We start from the raw sequence: 18,848 nt of genomic DNA on the forward strand, positions 1-18,848 counted from the left end.
TATCCTTTTAGTAAGTCATTGTCTTTTTACATAGTTTCTTACAGTAATATTTCACTGTTTTCTTAGGGCAACTGTTTTCAAAAATACAAGCTTTTCAGGAAATAAGTTATAGTTTAAATTAGCATCAGGTTCCTGGTACACCTCATTACAGTCTAACAGCTGCAGTCTATCCCTAAAATTTGGAATCATTAAATCATTAATTGATTAATTGAATGCACCATTTTGGAGTACTGTTTTGCATTACTATATGGAGCTACGTCATATACTGTAACTAGCTGAGCATCATGCTCAGAAAGACTATTCTTAACAGGATAAATGTTTATTTGGTTAAATTTACCTTGATTTGTGAAAATATTATCTATCAGTGTGCTCCTTTCCTGAAATATTCAAGTAGGAAAATCAATAACTGATGTCAAACAATGAAAACTCCAGGTACGAATGTCAGCAATGTAGGAAAAGACAGATTGCTATTTACCGTGAAGAAGACACATCAGGTTGCAGACAGGCACATTTAAAAGATACTTACATAAGGCTTTCGGCCACAGACTTCATTAGAAAAAGAGAGACACACTTCATTCACACTCACAAGCAAGCACACCTCTCACACACTAGACCACCAACTCCAGCATCTCGGGCTGGAATGCAACCATCAAATGGGATGCAAGCAGCAATCTGGAGGGGGTGCAGAAGGGGATAGTAGTCCCTGGGTGGGGAGAGAGACAAACATTGTCTGATGGAGTTGGCAGGGGGTAGACTGGCAACAGGCGGTTGTGGGCCAAGGAGGTGGAGAAAAAAGGAGAGGAGCAGGGAAAGACAGGTAGATGCAATGACAGAGGTCTGCAAATAAACAGGATGGGAGATGAGAATGGGTAGGAGATGATAGGACAGAGAGGGTCCAATCTGTTGGCTTCTTTGTTCCTTCACAAACTCAACACCTTCTCTCCCATCCACTTTATGTAATCCTCCTCAACTGAGGGTGCCATCTTCCTATATGTTGACCTTCTCCTCTCTGATGGCTCCATCCACACCTCTGTCCACATTAAACCCACCAACCACCAACAGTGCCCGCATTTTGACAGCTGTCCTCCCTTTCACATAAAAAAAATCCGTCAGATATAGCCTGGCCACCTGGGGATGATGTATCTACAGTGATCAGACTCCCTTGCTCAGTATGCTGAGGGTCTCACTAAGGTCTTCACTGACAGGTGCCACACCCAGACTTAATGTCCAAATACATCTCCCACGCCATTTCCCCTCACACCCCTAATCCTCCCACCAACCCAAAGAACCAACCACAAAGGAGTGTCCCCTTCATCTCCCAGTACCACCCCAGACTGGAACAGCTGAACCACATCCTTTGCCAAGGCTTTAATTATCTATCATGTCCTGAAATCAGGGACATCCTACCTGAGATTCTTCCCACTCCTCAGAAAGTAGTGTTCCATCACCCACCCAAATCCCACAACATCCTAGTCCATCCCTATGCCATTCCCAGTTCCAACCTTTGCCACAAGGATCATATTCCTGTGGAACACCCAGGTGCAAAACCTGCCCAATCCACCCACCCAGCAGTTCCTTCTCCAGTCCTGTCACAGGTTTATCCTATTCTGTCAGGGGCTGGGCCACCTGTGAAACCAGCCATATCATTTACCAGCTCTGCTGCAATCATTGCATAGGTTTTTATATTGGTATGAGTACTGACCAACTGTCCACCAGGATGATTGCCCACTGCCAATCTGTGGTCAAGAGCTTTCAAAAAGTCATTTATGCTAGAGGTCTGCAGCACTATTCCCCTTTCAATTATTGAACAAACTCAAGGATGGCTGACATAGTGTTTAGTGAATCTGGGATTGCAAAACAGTTAAGATCCTCAGATGCTAGGAAGGCATCTGGCCCAGACGATATCCCCGTAAGATTCTATGTTGACTATTCTACAAATATAGCACACTTCTTATCCGTCATCTATCAGAGATCATTGGAGGAGCAGAAAGTTCCATGGGGCTGGAAGAAGTCCAAGGTCATAGCAATCTATGAAAAGGGTAGAAAATTGGATGCACATAATTACCGGCCAATTTCACTGACATTGATTTGTTGTAGAATCATAGAACATATTTTGCGTTCACATATAATGATGTGTCTAGACTCTGAGAAGCTCATCTGCAGAAACCAGCGTGGTTTTAAGAAACAGCGGTCATGAGAGACACAGCCGGCCCTCTTTGTGCATGATATACAACAGTCTCTAGATACCGGCTCCCAGGTTGATGCCATATTCCTCAACTTTCGAAAGGCATTTGACTCAGTTCCGCACTGTCACTTGCTCCAAAAAGAGCATTATTATGACCTTTCCAGTGACATACGTGGTTAGATAGAAATTTTTCTAACATCAGAGAGCAGTATGTCATCCTGAATGGGGGGACTTCAACAGAAACAAGCGCAACATCAGGTGTGCCCCGGGGCAGCGTAATAAGTCCACTGCTTTTGCAATTTACATAAACAGTCTGGTTGATCGTATTGACAGCGGCATTAGACTGTTTGCCAATGATACTGTAGTCTACAGGAAAGTAGTATTACATGAAAGTTGTGAACAAATCATTGAGGATTTGCAGAAAATAAATGTGTGGTGTAATGACTGGCAGTTATCTCTCAATATTAGTAAGTGTAGCCTACTGCATAGAAAAAAGCAGTAGCATCCGTCAAGTATCTGGGTGTGATTACTTGAAATGATCTCAAATGGAAAGATCAGACTACACAAGTAAGGTGAACTCTAGATTGTGGTGTATTGGTAGAATCCTGAAGCGATGGTGTCCTTCAACAAAGTAAATTGCTTACATTACGTTAGTTTGTCCAGTCTTAGAGTATTGTACATCTGTATGGGACCCTTGCCAGTTGGGTCTGGTTCAAGAGATTGAGAAGGTCCAAAGAAGAGTGGCAAGATTTGTGACTGGTACATTTAGCCATTGCCAGAGTGTTATAAATCTCATAGAAATTTTGAAGTGGGACACACTTACAGGTAGACAACGCACTAAATGGAAGGGGCTGCTCACTAAATTCCAAAATCCGATCTTGACCAAGGATGTAGAGCATATATTATTACCACCAACTTTCAAATCACGCTATGATCACCATTTACATATAAGGGAAATTAGAGATCATACTGAAGCGTTCAGACAGTCATTTTTCCCTCACGTGGTACACGAGTGGAACAGAGGGGGGAAATATGACTTTGGCGCAAATAGTGCCTTCCACCACACACTGTTTGGTGGCTAGTGAAGTATATATGTAGATGTAGAAAGTAGACTACCCTGTGGCACAACATGCAGCTGAATATAACACACTTGATTTCAATGGCTGCTTTACTACCTGAACCTCCTGGATCCTTCCATCCACCAACAGCTTTTCAGAACTGCACAGATGGGAGTTATCCTTATAAAACATTCTCTGCTCCCATAAATATCCTGGCCTCAAACTACCATCCTCACACCCTCCATCCAACAATTTCCATCCTGTCTGTCCTATCATCTTTACTTTAAGTAGCAATCTGCATTTTCCTACATTGTTAATAACTGATGTCAAATTGAAAGAACTGATTAATACTTCGAGATCATTCTCCCACTCAGATTCTTTCAGAAAATCTACACTGAAATCCCCACAAATAATAATTTGCTACCCTCTGTCTTAGAGAAAGCACAACAAGGAGTCCAAGTTTTTCAGAAATAGTTGAAAATTTTTCAGTGGACACATAGTTACCATTATTTAGTTTAAGCTCACAGGCACGCACTTGTATATGTCGCTCTACACAATTATTTTTAGTTTCTAAATTTTTCATGCTATTATAACTTTTAACATATACTACAACTCCTCATTTTTCCATATTCTCTCTAATCACATGTGCAGAAAGCTAATATGCACTCACATTTACCCTTTCCATATCTGTGACTATATTATGTTCAGATAGGCATAATACATCTATTGCATTCTCAGTTTCTAAATTTTCCAAACAAACAATAAGTTCATCTGCATTGTTTTTAATCCCCTGATATTCTGAGGCAATATACAAACATTATTTTTCACTGTTCTCATATGATCTCATTATGCTTGATTCCTTTCAGTGTTGTATCACTGGACACTAACCTTAGCTTAAAAAAGAGGTACACCCCCCCCCCCCCCCCAAAGATTCTGCTATCAACCCAGTCAATTTACCCTTCCATTTCCTACTGAGATGCAGGCCATGCCTACTGAATTTCCAGCTACCAACACCATCGACAGGAACCACACCCATATCTGCCCTAGTAGCCACTTGAAGCAGCCAGTTCAACTCCATATTGACCCTTCTTACAGAACTATTTCATTGGAGCTGATAATATCACTTGAAAGCAGGCACCAACCCAACATTTGTAGGGTTCATTGCAGAAGCTATTTTTACCAGGTCACTCACTATTGTAGCCCTGATCCCTATCAATATTTTTTTCTGCTCCACACACTATCACAACGTTATCCTGCTTTGTAAAGCCCTTGCACAAGGATCTTACATCCTCTGTAAAGCTGTACATCCGTCTACATAGTACAAAAATTCATTCTTATTGTCTTCACGTAAGCAGTACAAAGATCTGCCTTCAGTGTCTACCTTCAGTCACTATATTTTAAATTAACAAAAGCCTGTGAATATAATTCGCCAACATTAAGTAATTATTACTGTTTTGTAGGACCCTGTAATTTCTGTACATAGATTACATTTATTTCACCTTTCTAAAACAGTTTATATGTACACACACAAACTGAAAAAGTGAAAATCTGTATACTGTGTGTGTGTGTGTGTGTGTGTGTGTGTGTGTGTGTGTGTGTGTGTGTGTTTGTGTGTGTGTGAGAGAGAGAGAGAGAGAGAGAGAGAGAGAGAGAGAGAGTGTCTGTCTGTCTGTCTATCTGCCCCAAAGGAATATGAAATTATGATCAGCACTATCTTCTAATAACTTTGAAACAACAGCTTATTATTTTGCTTCATATATGACAAAACCTGGAAGCACAACATGTCATGTCACCACCCCTCATAGCATGTACTTAACATGGTCCGTATATCAATATATTTATCCTATAAAAGATAATGTGAACAAATTGTGCAGAAATAATTCAGAGGGCAATTAAATCTAAGAACATAGAGGCTTAGGTACTGAACTATAACACTACACAGCTCTTCCAATGTTACAACTAACCTTCATGAAGTTCCACATTCGCTGTAAATTATTCACAAGGGTAACATATCCTGAGGCTCTGGGAGCAATAAACCTGAGGTAAGGCATTTGGTTTAGCAGCCCACCAGACATATCAGTAGCACGAAAACTGAAAGAATGAAAACAGTAACAAACATTGCTTCATGCTCTATTTTCATCTTAATTTATTTGAAATTAATCACTGTTTTTAGTGGTACAGAAAATTCATTAGAAGAAAAACAAGATCAAATATATTTATAACACACAACAAACTTTACCTTAACTTAAGAGCATAGTGACTCAAAAAAATTTGTGGTCAAATATTTGGAACTGACACCTGAAATGTATTTTAAACCAAGTCCTATGCTAAGCATATAACTGCTTACTTTATAGGGCTTTGCAGATTGTTTTTATTCTCCACTGGGCACTTTGTTTTTCATAACAGGAGCGGGCATGTGGCTTACTTTGTATACATGTAAAGAATGGCTCTCTTTAGGTTACCAATGTAAACTTGTATGAGCAAAATCACAGTTTAATTAAACAGTGATAAAATAAGCTTATGTTATAAGAGTGAAAGCACCATTCAATTAAATAACAATAAACTTTCATTATATCAATCTGTTGCTGCATATAATGTTACCCCCCAGAAATGACTCACTCAAAGCATTTAACAGCACAGTTGCATAAGATCAAAGCCAACCATTTATTCAGTTATTAGTTACCTTGTAGACAACTATTTCATTGTTGGATTGTGGTACTAGCTCCTAACATGGGTCTTTTTTCTTTTTCTTTTTTGCACAAATTGCAAATTTTTTCTTACCTAGCTCACTGTTTATTTTATATTACTGCTGCACACTTGAATGTATGACTAAACAATTTATCACTGTGTTAGCTGAAGCAATAATGAAAGAGTAGATAAGAGCTGACAATTGTAAAACAGTGGAATGGTATTATGTTATTCGAGATTGGCATTCTTTACAGTATATATAGGCACACCTGCTTGAGGGTTAATCATTATGCCATTGCAAGAATTTCATGATTGTAGTGTCTCAAAATACATTATCTAAATTGTTCTGTTAAAATTTCTTCTGTGGTAACACTGTTGTTGGTAGGCTTTATCAATATAAATCCATTGTCTGGAGTGTTGAGAAATGCTGTGTGCTGTATTTTGTGCCAAGGAGGTTGTTAATCAATGCACATGTTTTTATTGCACACTATATTATTTGAGGATAATTACTGGGGAAGTCGCCTATACTCTGAAGCAACAATATAAAGTGTCTCGACACAGATGATAATCATAGGTCGATATATTTTTTTGTGACTTAATGAATGAAAAGAATTAGCTTATTATGGTTCATTATAATTGGTATTTTATTCTCATGGGACCAGCTGAACAATCTAATCTTTATGCAAGTTGGCACTGCACTTCATTTTGCACTTCTGTCTATGCGTGGCTTAATGCCCATTTTCCAGAATACTGTTTGGGTCTTTGAAGACCTCTTAACTGCTACCATCAATTTTTGAACTACAATTTCTGTGTTCATCAGAATCTGTTAGTGCTGGAGGTGCCACACCCCAAATTAAATTAAAAATGAATTATTTGTAGAAGTCTGTTCTAAACATTTGAAAGAACTGATGAACAGTTTTGCTTTTTATGTGAAGCTATTAAAATGTATTCTGCCATTTTAAGGTGATTCTGCCATTTTAAGGTATGCTATGCTTTTTGTTTCATGGAAACTGATTAAGAACTGAAAGAGTTATATGATTTCTTCAATAGTGTGTTGATTACTAATCACCCTGTATATTTTGCTGTACAGAAATATATCCTGAATAATGTCATAGTACTATTTAATTCATTCACTCATCATGCTCTACAAATCCCAACATGAAGGAGAATCTTCAGGGTTGTAGACTGACTCACATTATACATCAACAACTGCTGTTTACGTATGTATACTAGCACTGAAATTTATTGTAATTTCTGAGAAGGAAAGTTGCTACTCACCATATAGCAGAGATGCTGTTTTGCAGATAGGCACAGCAAAAATATTTTCACACTACACACACACACACACACACACACACACACACACACACACACACAGGCCACAAACACACGTGCATGCGCAAACACAACTCACTCACACAACTGCAGTCTCAGGCAACGGAAACCACACTGTGAGCAGCAGTGGGGAGTGGTGACTGGGTGGGGAAAAGGAGGAGGCTGGGGTGGGGAGGGGGAGTGATAGTATGGTGGGAATGGCAGACAGTGAAGTGCTGGAGGTTAGGAGGAAGGCAGGGGAGAGGCGGGGAGGGGGGGGGGGGGGGGGGGAGGAGCAGAAAAGGAGAGAAATAGAAATGAATAAAAAAATTAAATTAAATAAATAAAAAAAGGCTGGGTGTGGGGATGGAATGACAAGTGTGTAGTGCTGGAATGGGAGCAGGGTAGGGGCTGGATGGGTGAGGACAGTGACTAACGTAGGTTGAGGACAGGAGAGTTATAGGAACATAGGATGTATTGCAGGGAAAGGTCCCACCTGCGCAATTCAGAAAAGCTGGTGTTGGTGGGAAGGATCAATATGGTACAGGCTGTGAAGCAGTCATTGAAATGAAGGATATCATGTTTGGCAGCATGTTCAGCAACTGGCTGGTCCACTTGTTTCTTGGCCACAGCTTGTCGGTGGCCATTCATGCAGACAGACAGCTTATTGGTTGTCAAGCCTACACAGAATACAGTACAGTGGTTGGAGCTTAGCTTGTAGACCACATGACTGGTTTCACAGGTAGCACTGCCTTTGATGGGATAGGTGATGTTAGTGACCGGACTGGAGTAGGTGGTGGTGGGAGGATGTATGGGACAGGTCTTGCATCTAGGTCTATTTCAGGGGTATGAGCCTTGAGGTAAGGGATTGGGAGCAGGGGTCGTGTAAGGTTGGACGAGTATATTGTCTAGGTTCAGTGGATGGCAGAATACCACTGTGGGATAGGTGGGAAGGGTAGTGGGCACGAGATTTCTCATTTCAGGGCACAATGACAGGTAATTGAAACCCTGGGACAGAATGTAATTCAGTTGCTCCAGCCCTGTGTGGTATTGAGTTATGAGGGGAATGCTCCTCTGTGACCAGACGGTGGGGCTCTGGGAGGTGGTGAGAGACTGGAAAGATAAGGCACAGGAGATCTGTTTTTGTACAAGGTTGGGAGGATAATTATGGTCAGTGGAGGCTTCAGTGAGACCCTCAGTGTATTTCAAGAGGGACTGCTCATCACTGCAGATGTGATGAGCACAGGTGGATAGGCTGTACAGAGGGACTTCTTGGTATGGAAAGGGTCGCAGCTGTTGAAATGGAGGTACTGATGTAGCCATCTTTGAGGTGGAGGTCAACATCTAGGAAGGTGGCTTGTTGGGTTGAGTAGAACCAGGTGAAGCAAATGGGGCAGAAGTTGTTGTGGTTCTGGAGGAATGTGGATAGGGTGGCCTCACCTTTGATCCAGATAGCAAAGATGTCATCAATAAATCTGAATCGGTGAGGGGTTTAGGATTCTGGGTGTTTAGAAAGGATTCCTCTAGATGGCCCATGAATAGGTTGGCATAGGATGGTGCCATGTGGGTGCCCATAGCCGTACCCTGGATTTGTTTGTAGGTAAGTAAAGAAGAAGTAATTGTGGATGAGGATATATACACATCAAAAAAAGTTTTGCATCACCCTGGTTCCCAGAACTCCTAGTCTGGTCCGTTTATCCCCCAAAACCAACCAACCGGAACTCCTGAAAATAGACATTGATTGTGGATATTGTATCAGAGACACAGTCACTTTGACTGTTCAAAGATGTCACCAAACATACCCAAAGATGTAAACAACGACACATGAGCAGTGCCTATTAGACGGAGGGGCTCCAACAGCTGTTCAGTTCCAGTCATTTCACCAGGAAGGAGGTACACGACTCATGTTGTCTGTAGTTCAACCATGCCTAGATGGTCAATACCACGGTTTGATCATGTCCGCATTGTTACTTGCTGCCAGGAAGGGCTCTCAACGAAGGAAGTGCCCAGGCGTCTCAGTACGAATCAAAGCAATGTTGTTCAGACTTGGAGGAGATAAAGGGAGACAGGAACTGTCAATGACATGCCTCACTCAGGCTGCCCAAGGGCTACTACTGCAGTGGATGACCACTACTTATGGCTTATGGCTTGGAGGAAACCTAACAACAATGCCACCATGTTGAATAATGCTTCTCGTACAGCCACAGGACATCGTGTTATGACTGAAACTGTGGGCAATAGGCAACATGATGCGCAACTTCACTCCCAACGTCCATGGTGAGTCTATCTTTGCAACCATGACACCATGCAGAATGGTACAGATGGGCCCAACAACATGCCAAATGGACCGTTCAGGGCTGGCATGATGTTCTCTTCACCAATGAGTGTCACATATGCCTTCAACCAGACAATCATTGGAGACGTGTTTGGAGGCAACCCAGTCATTCTGAATGCCTTAGACACACTGTCCAGGGAGTGCAGCAGAGTGGAGGTTCCCTGCTGTTTTGGGGTGGCATTATGTGGCGCCGATGTACATCACTGGTGGTCATGGAAGGCGCTGTAATCGCTGTATGATATGTGAATGCCATCGTCCGACCAATAGCACAATCATATCGGCAGCATATTGGCGAGGCATTCATCTTCATAGATGATGATTCATGCCCCCATTGTGCACATCTTATGAATGACTTCCTTCAGAATAACGACTTTGCTCGGTTAGAGTGGACAGGATGTTCTCCAGAAATGTACCCTATTGAATATCCCTTGGATAGATTGAAAAGGGCTGTTTATGGATGATGTGACCCACCAACCACTCTGAGGGATCTATGCTGAATTGCTGTTGAGGAGTGAAACAATCTGGACCAACAGTGCCTTGATGAACTTGCGGATAGTATGCCACATCGAATACAGTCATGCATCAATGCAGAAGGATGTGGTACTGGTGTGTACAGCAATCTGGACCCCCACCTCTGAAGGTCTCACCATATGGTGGTGCAACATGCAATGTGTGGTATTTATGAGCAATTAAAAGGCCAGAAATTATGTTTATGTTGATCTCTATTCCAATATTCTGTACAGGTTCCGGAACTCTCAGAACTGAGATGATGCAAAATATTTTTTGATGTGTGTAGTTGGTCATGGCAACTAGGAAGGAGGTTGTTGGTTTGGAATCTGTCGGGCATTGGGAAAGGTAGTGTCCAATACTGGTAAGGCCATGGACATTAGGAATGTTAGTGTACAGGGAGGTGGTATCAATAGTGACATGCAGGGCGCCCTGTGGTAAAGGGACAGGAACTGTGGAGAGTCAGTGGAAGAAATGGTTGGTATCTTTTATATAGCAGGGTAGGTTCCAGGTAATAGGTTGAAGGTGTCAGTCTATGAGAGCAGAGATTCTGTCAGTGAGGGCACAGTAACTGACCCAAAGGGGTTTCCTGAGTGGTTAGTTTTATGGACTTTAGGAAGCATGTAGAAGATAGGAGTGCGGGGAGTGGTAGGGGTGAATAGAGAGATGGACTCCAGGGAGATATTCTGGGATGGGCCTAAGGATTTGAGTAATGACTGGAGATCCTGCTGGATTCCTGGAATGTGGCAAGGCTTGTAGGTGGAAGTATCTGACAACTGGCAGAATCCTTCCGCCAGGTAATCCTTGCGGTTCAGAACAACAGTGGTGGATCCTTCATCCACAGGCAGGATTATAATGTCATGATCAGTTTTTAGATGGTGGACTGCAGTGCTTTCTGTGGATGTAAGGTTAGTCTGCATGTTAAGGGATTTGGGAATGATGGTGAGGTAAGATTTGATGTTAAGAAACTCTGGAAAGTTAACAGGGGGTGGTTTGGGGGCAGTGGTGGTGGATCACGGTTGGATGGAGGAATGAACTGAGTTAGGCAAGGTTTAATATTGGTCTTTGGTTGAGTCAGATTGGTAGGGTTGGTGGCGAAAAAGTGTTTCCACTAGGGAATGGGAGAAGGAGAAAAGGTCTGTAACAAGTCCTGCATGATTGAATCTGGCAGTGGGGCAAAAGTTGAGGCCTTGGGGAAAGGACTGATATTTCTGTGGGGCTAAGGCTTCTGGAGGAAAGGTTCATGACTGTGTTGTGGGTTTATTTAGGTTCTGGATTCTGTGTGGTGGTGGGAGGGAGTTTTGGAGGGTGGGGTAAGTGTAGTAGTCTGCAAGACATGGTTTGTCAGCTATGTTGGAGTGTGGGGGCGGTTGTTATGAAGGTGATGGACAGTGGCACTCCAAGGCGGGAGCAGGAAGTGAGCAGGATGGAGAGCTTTTTGAGGTTGCATTGTGCACGTTGCTCAAGTTCCTGTAGGGCAAGAGTTTCAATGTGTGTTATGGGTTCAGGAATTTGGGATTGCATAGTAGGGGAATCTTGCGGATGGAGAGAAGGTACTGCAAGGAGGCTTGGGCTTGGTTGATATGGTTTTGCCAGACTTTTTTGGTGAGGGCTAAGGATTGGCACAATTTGAACAGGTGGATGTCATTGTGGAAGGAGGGGTGGCAGCCAGAGATGGATAATTTGATGGTAAGGTCATTAGGGGGGATTCCATGAGCCTATCTGCAAGTCATCATCTCCACTATATGGTGAGTAGCAACTTTCCATCTCGGAATATTGTTACATTCCATTCTTGATTTTCTGTTGTTTGGTTATTGTAATTTCTTATAGATTACTTTATATGTGTAGAAAAGCACTGGCTTTGGGGGAAAAAACACTGCTCCTTCTTTACTACTTATCCACTGTTTTTATCTAAATTCTCAAAGAAAGCCTGTATATAACTTTATGCAGACCACTGTCTGCTGCCTATAAACTGTCAGGAACTATCTAATACAAATTTTCTGTTAAATTCAGAAGGAGTTCAAAATCAGGTATTCTTTTACTCTGTTTATGAAAATTGCTTTTACCTCTTGTATTGTAGTTGTGGATTGCAAAGTTCATTCCAAGTTCACTATTGGTTCTAACCACAAATACAGCTAGGGAGAATGTATATTGACATGTAAGTGCAAGAATTCTTAGGTCCCTGGAGAGGCTTCTATAAGATGTTAGGCTATCAATGTTACACAATTTTCTTTTGTGTGACTCTGTAGAATAAATAATTTTTCTCCTTAGTTACATTTCCCCAGAATATTATGCCACAGTGCAGTTTGAATAAAAGTAAGCAAAGAATTCTGTCTGCACGTTCAACACTGTGAGTAATATTTCCATGTGCAAAGCAGGCAGAATCTAGCTATGTGGTTAACTTAGCTGGTGCCACCTCAGTTCATTATCCATCAGGGTACCCATAAACTTCACACATGCATTGTATTCCCATTAATCTCTACTTCTGACAACTGTGAATCATTTTGATTCATTTACAGTCCTGTAATATGAGCTTTGTAAGATTAATGGGCAAGCTGTTGGCCATAAACCTACTGCAAGCTTGTTCGATTATTCTCCTGGCTGTGACTGGTACAGATTTTATTTTTATTTATTTATTTAGCACAAATATTATCACATTCATGATATTGGACTTGTTATGTTTATGAAAATAATATTGGATGGCTTATGTTGTAAAATATAGCAAATGAAGGAAAATAAATCCTTTCTATCTATTTCAGATATAATTAAATGGAAAAAACAGGGTATATATGCAATATGATAACAACATGAAAATAAAAATTCATGTGAGAAAACTACAAAATTATAGACAGAATGGCTTGCTGTTTCTTGCCGACTGATGACCATAGATGTTAAGTCCCATAGTACTCAGAGCCATTTCTTGCCTTCAGGTGGTGAAATTCTTAGAACTGCTGACAGACACATCCTAAAGTACAAGAAACTATCCTAGCTTTCAGCAGTATTAGCTTCCTCATCATGGAGGGAAAAGAGGTGTACTGAGTCACTCACACCACATAGATTTATGCATAACAATCATTAGCAGTAATGCAAGTCTCACTTGTAGTCAAAAACAAGTAGATATTAGCAGCTACAGTCAGAATTACAGATCACATGTAGACACACTTTTTAAGGGTTATTTATTTATTTATTTATTTATTTATTTATTTCTCATCCCAGAAGTATTCGAAATACATACAATTAAACACATATATGATTGTATAACAATCATAGTTATATGTACATAGATTACAAAAAATACATAAATTAACAAGGCAAAGGAGTTGATTGCATATTTACAATGCACTCTTTCAAATGTTCAATATCAGCTTCACATTTAGTACATGGCATATTTTCATTTTCAATGGATGTAATTCCATTTGGGGGAACAACATGCACATCACACTCAGGAACCATTTCATTTGGGTTCACATAAGTGCCGGTAGTTCACTATTTCTAGAGCCCTGTTCCTGACACTTGAATGATAATGTTACCCAAGATGCACTTAAAATAATAAAAACTGATTTTTATGTATGTCATACATTTTTTGCTCAATTTACGTTTATGTTTCCAGAGCTAACATACTTGTTATTTACACTGTCTGCCATGTTGTGATAAGTTTAGAACATACTGTAAGTCTGGCTGTGCTGTCTACTGAAAAGTAATTCAGGAAGCAAAAAAGTTATATAATGATAAGTTAATGACAGCACCTAAAAATAAAATGAAAGGCATTTGCAAAGATGTAAAAACTGAAAGTAACAACAAACATCGTGCTGTAAACTAAACTTTGAAACTGTGTGGAAACCATTAAAGCATCAATGTTTCTTCACAAAGCCTCGAACACTGAAGTGCTCACAGTTATAAAAACACTAAAAAAATAAATACTCTAGTTGCAGTGACAACATACCAGATTTTATTGCAAATAATTGTGGGAATACATCATAGAACCATTAACAGTTGTAATTAATGCATCTTTTTGTAATGGATTTTTCCCTGGCCTTCTTAAGATCACTTAAGTTATCTCACTCCACAAAAAGAAAAAATGATGTACCTAGTTACAGGCCAGTAGTACAACTCAGCACATTTTAAAAATATTTGAGAAATTGCTGTACACCAGATTAGAAAGTTTTATTAACAGATTCTCTTTGATATTGAAGCACCAGCATGGACTTATAAAAGCTAAAACAACAACCACAGCAGTATATGAATATCTTGACACAACCTTAAAATCTTTGGATAGTAAGGAAATTACTGCTATTTTTTAAAATTTGCCTAAAGGTTTTGATATTATTGAGTACATCATACTGCTTGGAAAGTTAACTAATAAAGATGTGAGAGGAACCGCAAACAAATGGTTAGAATCATATCTATCAAATAGAGTGCAAAAAGTTGAAATGAAATTTGAAAAAAAAAAGAGAATACTAATGTTCATCAGTGAACTGTGCACTCCTCTGAGAAAACACCTGTTAAATATGGTGTACTGTCTCTGTTATATAATGATGACACTAACGCAAAGCTTACATCAGGGCATACTACTCTGTTTTCAGGTGACACAAGTACTCTGATGACAGGCACAGACAAAGTTGACCATGATCATAAGGTTAAACCACTTATGTCACAATTGAGCGAGTGGTTCAGTGAGAACAAGCTCATCATAAATGTGCAAAAACAACCTACATAAACTTCAGCATCTGATCTCAAGAAAAAAAAAAGAAAAAAGAAAAATTCAACTTGTTCCTAATCAACTAAGAGCTCTCCAGTGCGAGCTCCATTAAGTTTCTTGGTATATGGCTTGAAGAAAGAAAATGGAACACACACATAAGTTATATTTCAAATAAGCTGTCCACTGTGGGTTATATTCCAAGGGTACTAAGCAAGTCAATCACCAAATTAGTCCTCACACAAGTATATTATTCTTACTTTCACTCCATACTACAGTATGGTATCATACTCTGGGGGAACTTACCCTGAAACAGAATATCTTTAAAATGAAAAAAAAGGGGGGAGGGTTGGGCAGTACACATAATATGCAATCTGAGATATAATTAATCATGCAGGCAACATTTCAAGAAATGTAGCATTATGACACTGTCATCTGTCTACATTTATAGCATTATATAGTTTGTTAAAGCCTACCCATTAAGCAATGACGGCTCATTAATGTTAAATGAACATTAATAGCTACAAAGCAAGACAGCAGTCTGACTTACATATGTTTCAGTCCACAACAATTTGTTACCGAAAAAGTGTCTTACATGTTGGGATACTGAGGTATAATAATGCACCAAAAAGAAGACAGAAATATCAATAGCTTTCATATATAAATTAAAAAAAATTCTTTTTGAACAAAACTTTTACACAGTAAATGAATTTTTGCAAAAGGTAATAAATGTTAACAGATTTCTTAATAATTGATCACATAGGCCTTATTATAGAGCATGTTCTCTTCAAGTATGAACAAGTGAAAGTACAATGTAATGTCTATTACCTTCTTGTAATACTGAACAAACTTTCATGAAACAATTAAAATTGCAATAATATAATTGTAAAAATAACTTATAAAAATTACTTGTAAAAATATATACTGACTTGTCCAATATCATATGTGCAAATTGTACAATATTATGATTACTTGGCTCAATTAAATACAATAAAATACAATACAAAATCTTCATTCAGATAATCTGGGGCATTGTCATTGGCAAGCAATAAATCTTGTTCTGAGCACAAAAAAGTACAGAGAGGGCATTGATACATACGACTGTCTATTTGTTCTTGGACACACTCACACTTGCCAAGGCAAAATTTATCATTAATGATAGCTTAATAAGACAGTCAAAAACAAATCAAAAGCTATAAGGATGTTGTGAAGACTATAACAGGGAAGAAATGAGAAGACAAGGATATCATTCTAAAAATGTAACAAATATCAGTATTAAAAAACAAATTGCCAAATTTTATAAACAGTTGCTTCATCAATTCAACAACCTCATGAAGCTGTAAATTTACAAATCAAGAAAAACCAGTATGTTCAAAAGCTGCATGTAGCATGTGGTGGAGCCAACAAAGGAACACAAAGTGTTAAAACTGATAAAAAGCTTGAAACTTAAAACATTGGCAGGATTAGACGAGGCGCCTATTTCTATCATAAAATTAAAGTTTCCCAGATTACAAGGGCAACTTACATGTAGTGAAGGAGTGTTTCTGGAAAAACTGAAAATCTCATCAATGAAGGCATTATTTAAAAATGGCAACAAGTATAAGGTAGGAAACAATCAGCCAGTATCACTCCTTCTTACTTTTTCAGAATATTAGAAAAATTTATGAAGCGCAGGATCAAGAAATATCTACATGATAATAAGTTACTAAACAGAAAACATGATGTCTAGACAGGTAAAATTACAGAAACAGCAGTAATGTGTTACAATGAACAAATAATCAAAACTCTAGAAAATGACAATAGCATTCCTTAACACTGTCTAATGCAGGGAAGTGTCCACAGTGCTTCTCGCACAACTCTTTTCCCACAAAATAAGATTTTTTTTTTTTTTGGAATGCTTGAATTGTCTGCACTAAACCAACAACAGAGTGATTTTCGCCTTGGAGTGAAATATTTAAAGTATTTAATGACCAGTTAGGTCACTAAAAGAATCCAAATTTGCCACCTACTTAGGATCACAAAGTAATTCTTCTGGATGTTCTATCATTTCCAAAAAGGTATTGATCCCATCCCTCAAGGAGAAAAACTGATGAAGCACCTTCCCTCTGCTCAGTCATCTTACTTTGGCATGGTAGGGGATGTCTGGGTATTCCGCTTCAATATCAGCCTGATATTCTTTAAATTAGCAATATGTGAGCCCATTCAAGCAAAGGTAATTAACCTTTCGAACACCTGTGGCCATAACGTTTTCTTATGTTGACAATCTTCACACAAAGTGCATCCTGGTGTATCAGGCAATGGACTACCATGAACAAGGAACAACTGACTTCTGCCATTTGTCACCTGACCTAACCCGGGAATCCAGTGCGTATCCCTTGTAGCACGGGGGCTCCATCTGTTGTTATACTGGTCAGGCATTCCCATTTTAAACCCATTGACTAAAACGTGTTTTCCAAGGCTAGAAAGATATCCAAACCTGTGGTTGTGTCTTTTAATGGTATAAGGTCGAGAAATTCTTTCATGACACGCAGACTGTTGTTGGTGCCCCAGATATATATGATGAGCTAAAATATGTCTGCAATGTCTGTGGACTCATCAAGAGTGACAGAAAATGAAATGGAGTTTGCTGCTCTCTCCATTAATTGCTGCTCCATATCTGAGGCCATATCTTTGGCTTGGCGAGCAACAGTTTGAGGTGAAAGAGCTATTTTTTCAAATTTTTCCATGAGGTCTGCTGGACAAATATGAGCTGCTGAGTCAACCAGGCGATCCTTGATGAGAATCCCAATCGCAAAGGGTTTTGCTGCTTCCACAATTCTCAGCTAGCATTTGTAACTTGTATGCAAACTTTTCCTGCCATACACTTACAATTAATTTTGTACAATCCTGTTTTTAAAACATGTTTATCATTTAAACAATTAATTGTTTCATTCATTGAAACCCAAATAAAAAACTAACAAAGGAAGATTGGTTTCAGGTGCATTTTCCTCCTGTTCCCCTGAAAAGCAGTCGTAGATGCTAGCGAGGATAGCTAAATGTGATTGCAAAATAAGTTTTAATCTCTTGGAATATTTGCATTTTAATTCATTGAAAATGTAGATCAAACTGCAATATATGTTTTCCCATCTGTCAAAACACAAATACACAAAAACAAAGAATGACTCTTAATGACACTTTGCTGCCTGAGGGAGTGTGAGTGATGGCTTTTCAGAAAGTGGCAAAAATAATGCACCTGAAACTGAAATGCAACTCAAATATAAAAATTAACATGAAAGAAATGTTCCTTGTTGCTGATAATCTGATATTCGATAATTGGCATATGGCTAAGTGAGACATCACATTATAAAATAAAGTTTTATTTATCATATCTATAAATAATAAAGAGTCATACAATAGGAAACACTTACTTCACTGTAATACTGTTTGAAATTTTCTTTTAGTTCTTCAAGCTTTGACTGGCATTCCTCTTGCTACAAATTTTTAAACTGCTATTAAAGTGCCATTCAGTCAAGTACTTTTTTTAAATACATGAGACTCCAATGACATACTAAACATTTGACATGACTTTCAACAGCAATAAAAAAGAAATTAATTTCCCACTCAGGTTTAAGTAGTGCAGATGCGCCACCACTCCTTTTTTTTGTCTGTTGCTGTTGACCATCCATCTTGATCCACTGTAGTTTTATGTTTGTTGACTAATGACTTTGTGTCGTATCATTGCTTTGTACGAAGTGCGCGTACAGTGGCACAACGAGGCGGACCACACGGTCAGCTAAGCAACACAGCTCAGCCTCTACAGTAACATACGAATTTGCCTGGGGTGGTGACCTTGAGCAATTGCAGCTGCTCATGCCCCAGGGGCACAGTTCAGATGAACCTGATCTATGCAGAAAACACTTACAGGAACTCTTCTTGACATTGTTAGTAAACTGATCATATGCCTTCAGAACTAGTTTGATGTTTTGGACCATGACATCCAGTACAGAAGAGAATTTTGACCAGTCTGCTTTTTTGAAGTTATATTTAGAATGAAAGGGAACACACTGTGGTTGGTTAGCTGGATTA

The 18,848-nt window shown here is 39.3% G+C and overlaps 1 protein-coding gene across 1 annotated transcript in view; it reads right to left on the minus strand.

Moving 5' to 3' along the window:
* Positions 1-18,848, minus strand: part of LOC124803315 (methyl farnesoate epoxidase-like) — a 170,244-nt gene that overhangs the window by 66,789 nt on the left and 84,607 nt on the right. The window contains exon 4 of the mRNA XM_047264502.1: positions 5,208-5,334. Within this exon, the coding sequence (XP_047120458.1) occupies positions 5,208-5,334 (127 nt within the window). The remainder of the gene's footprint in view (positions 1-5,207; positions 5,335-18,848) is intronic.

Source organism: Schistocerca piceifrons, chromosome 1, assembly GCF_021461385.2.
Source record: "Schistocerca piceifrons isolate TAMUIC-IGC-003096 chromosome 1, iqSchPice1.1, whole genome shotgun sequence".
Taxonomy (NCBI): domain Eukaryota; kingdom Metazoa; phylum Arthropoda; class Insecta; order Orthoptera; family Acrididae; genus Schistocerca; species Schistocerca piceifrons.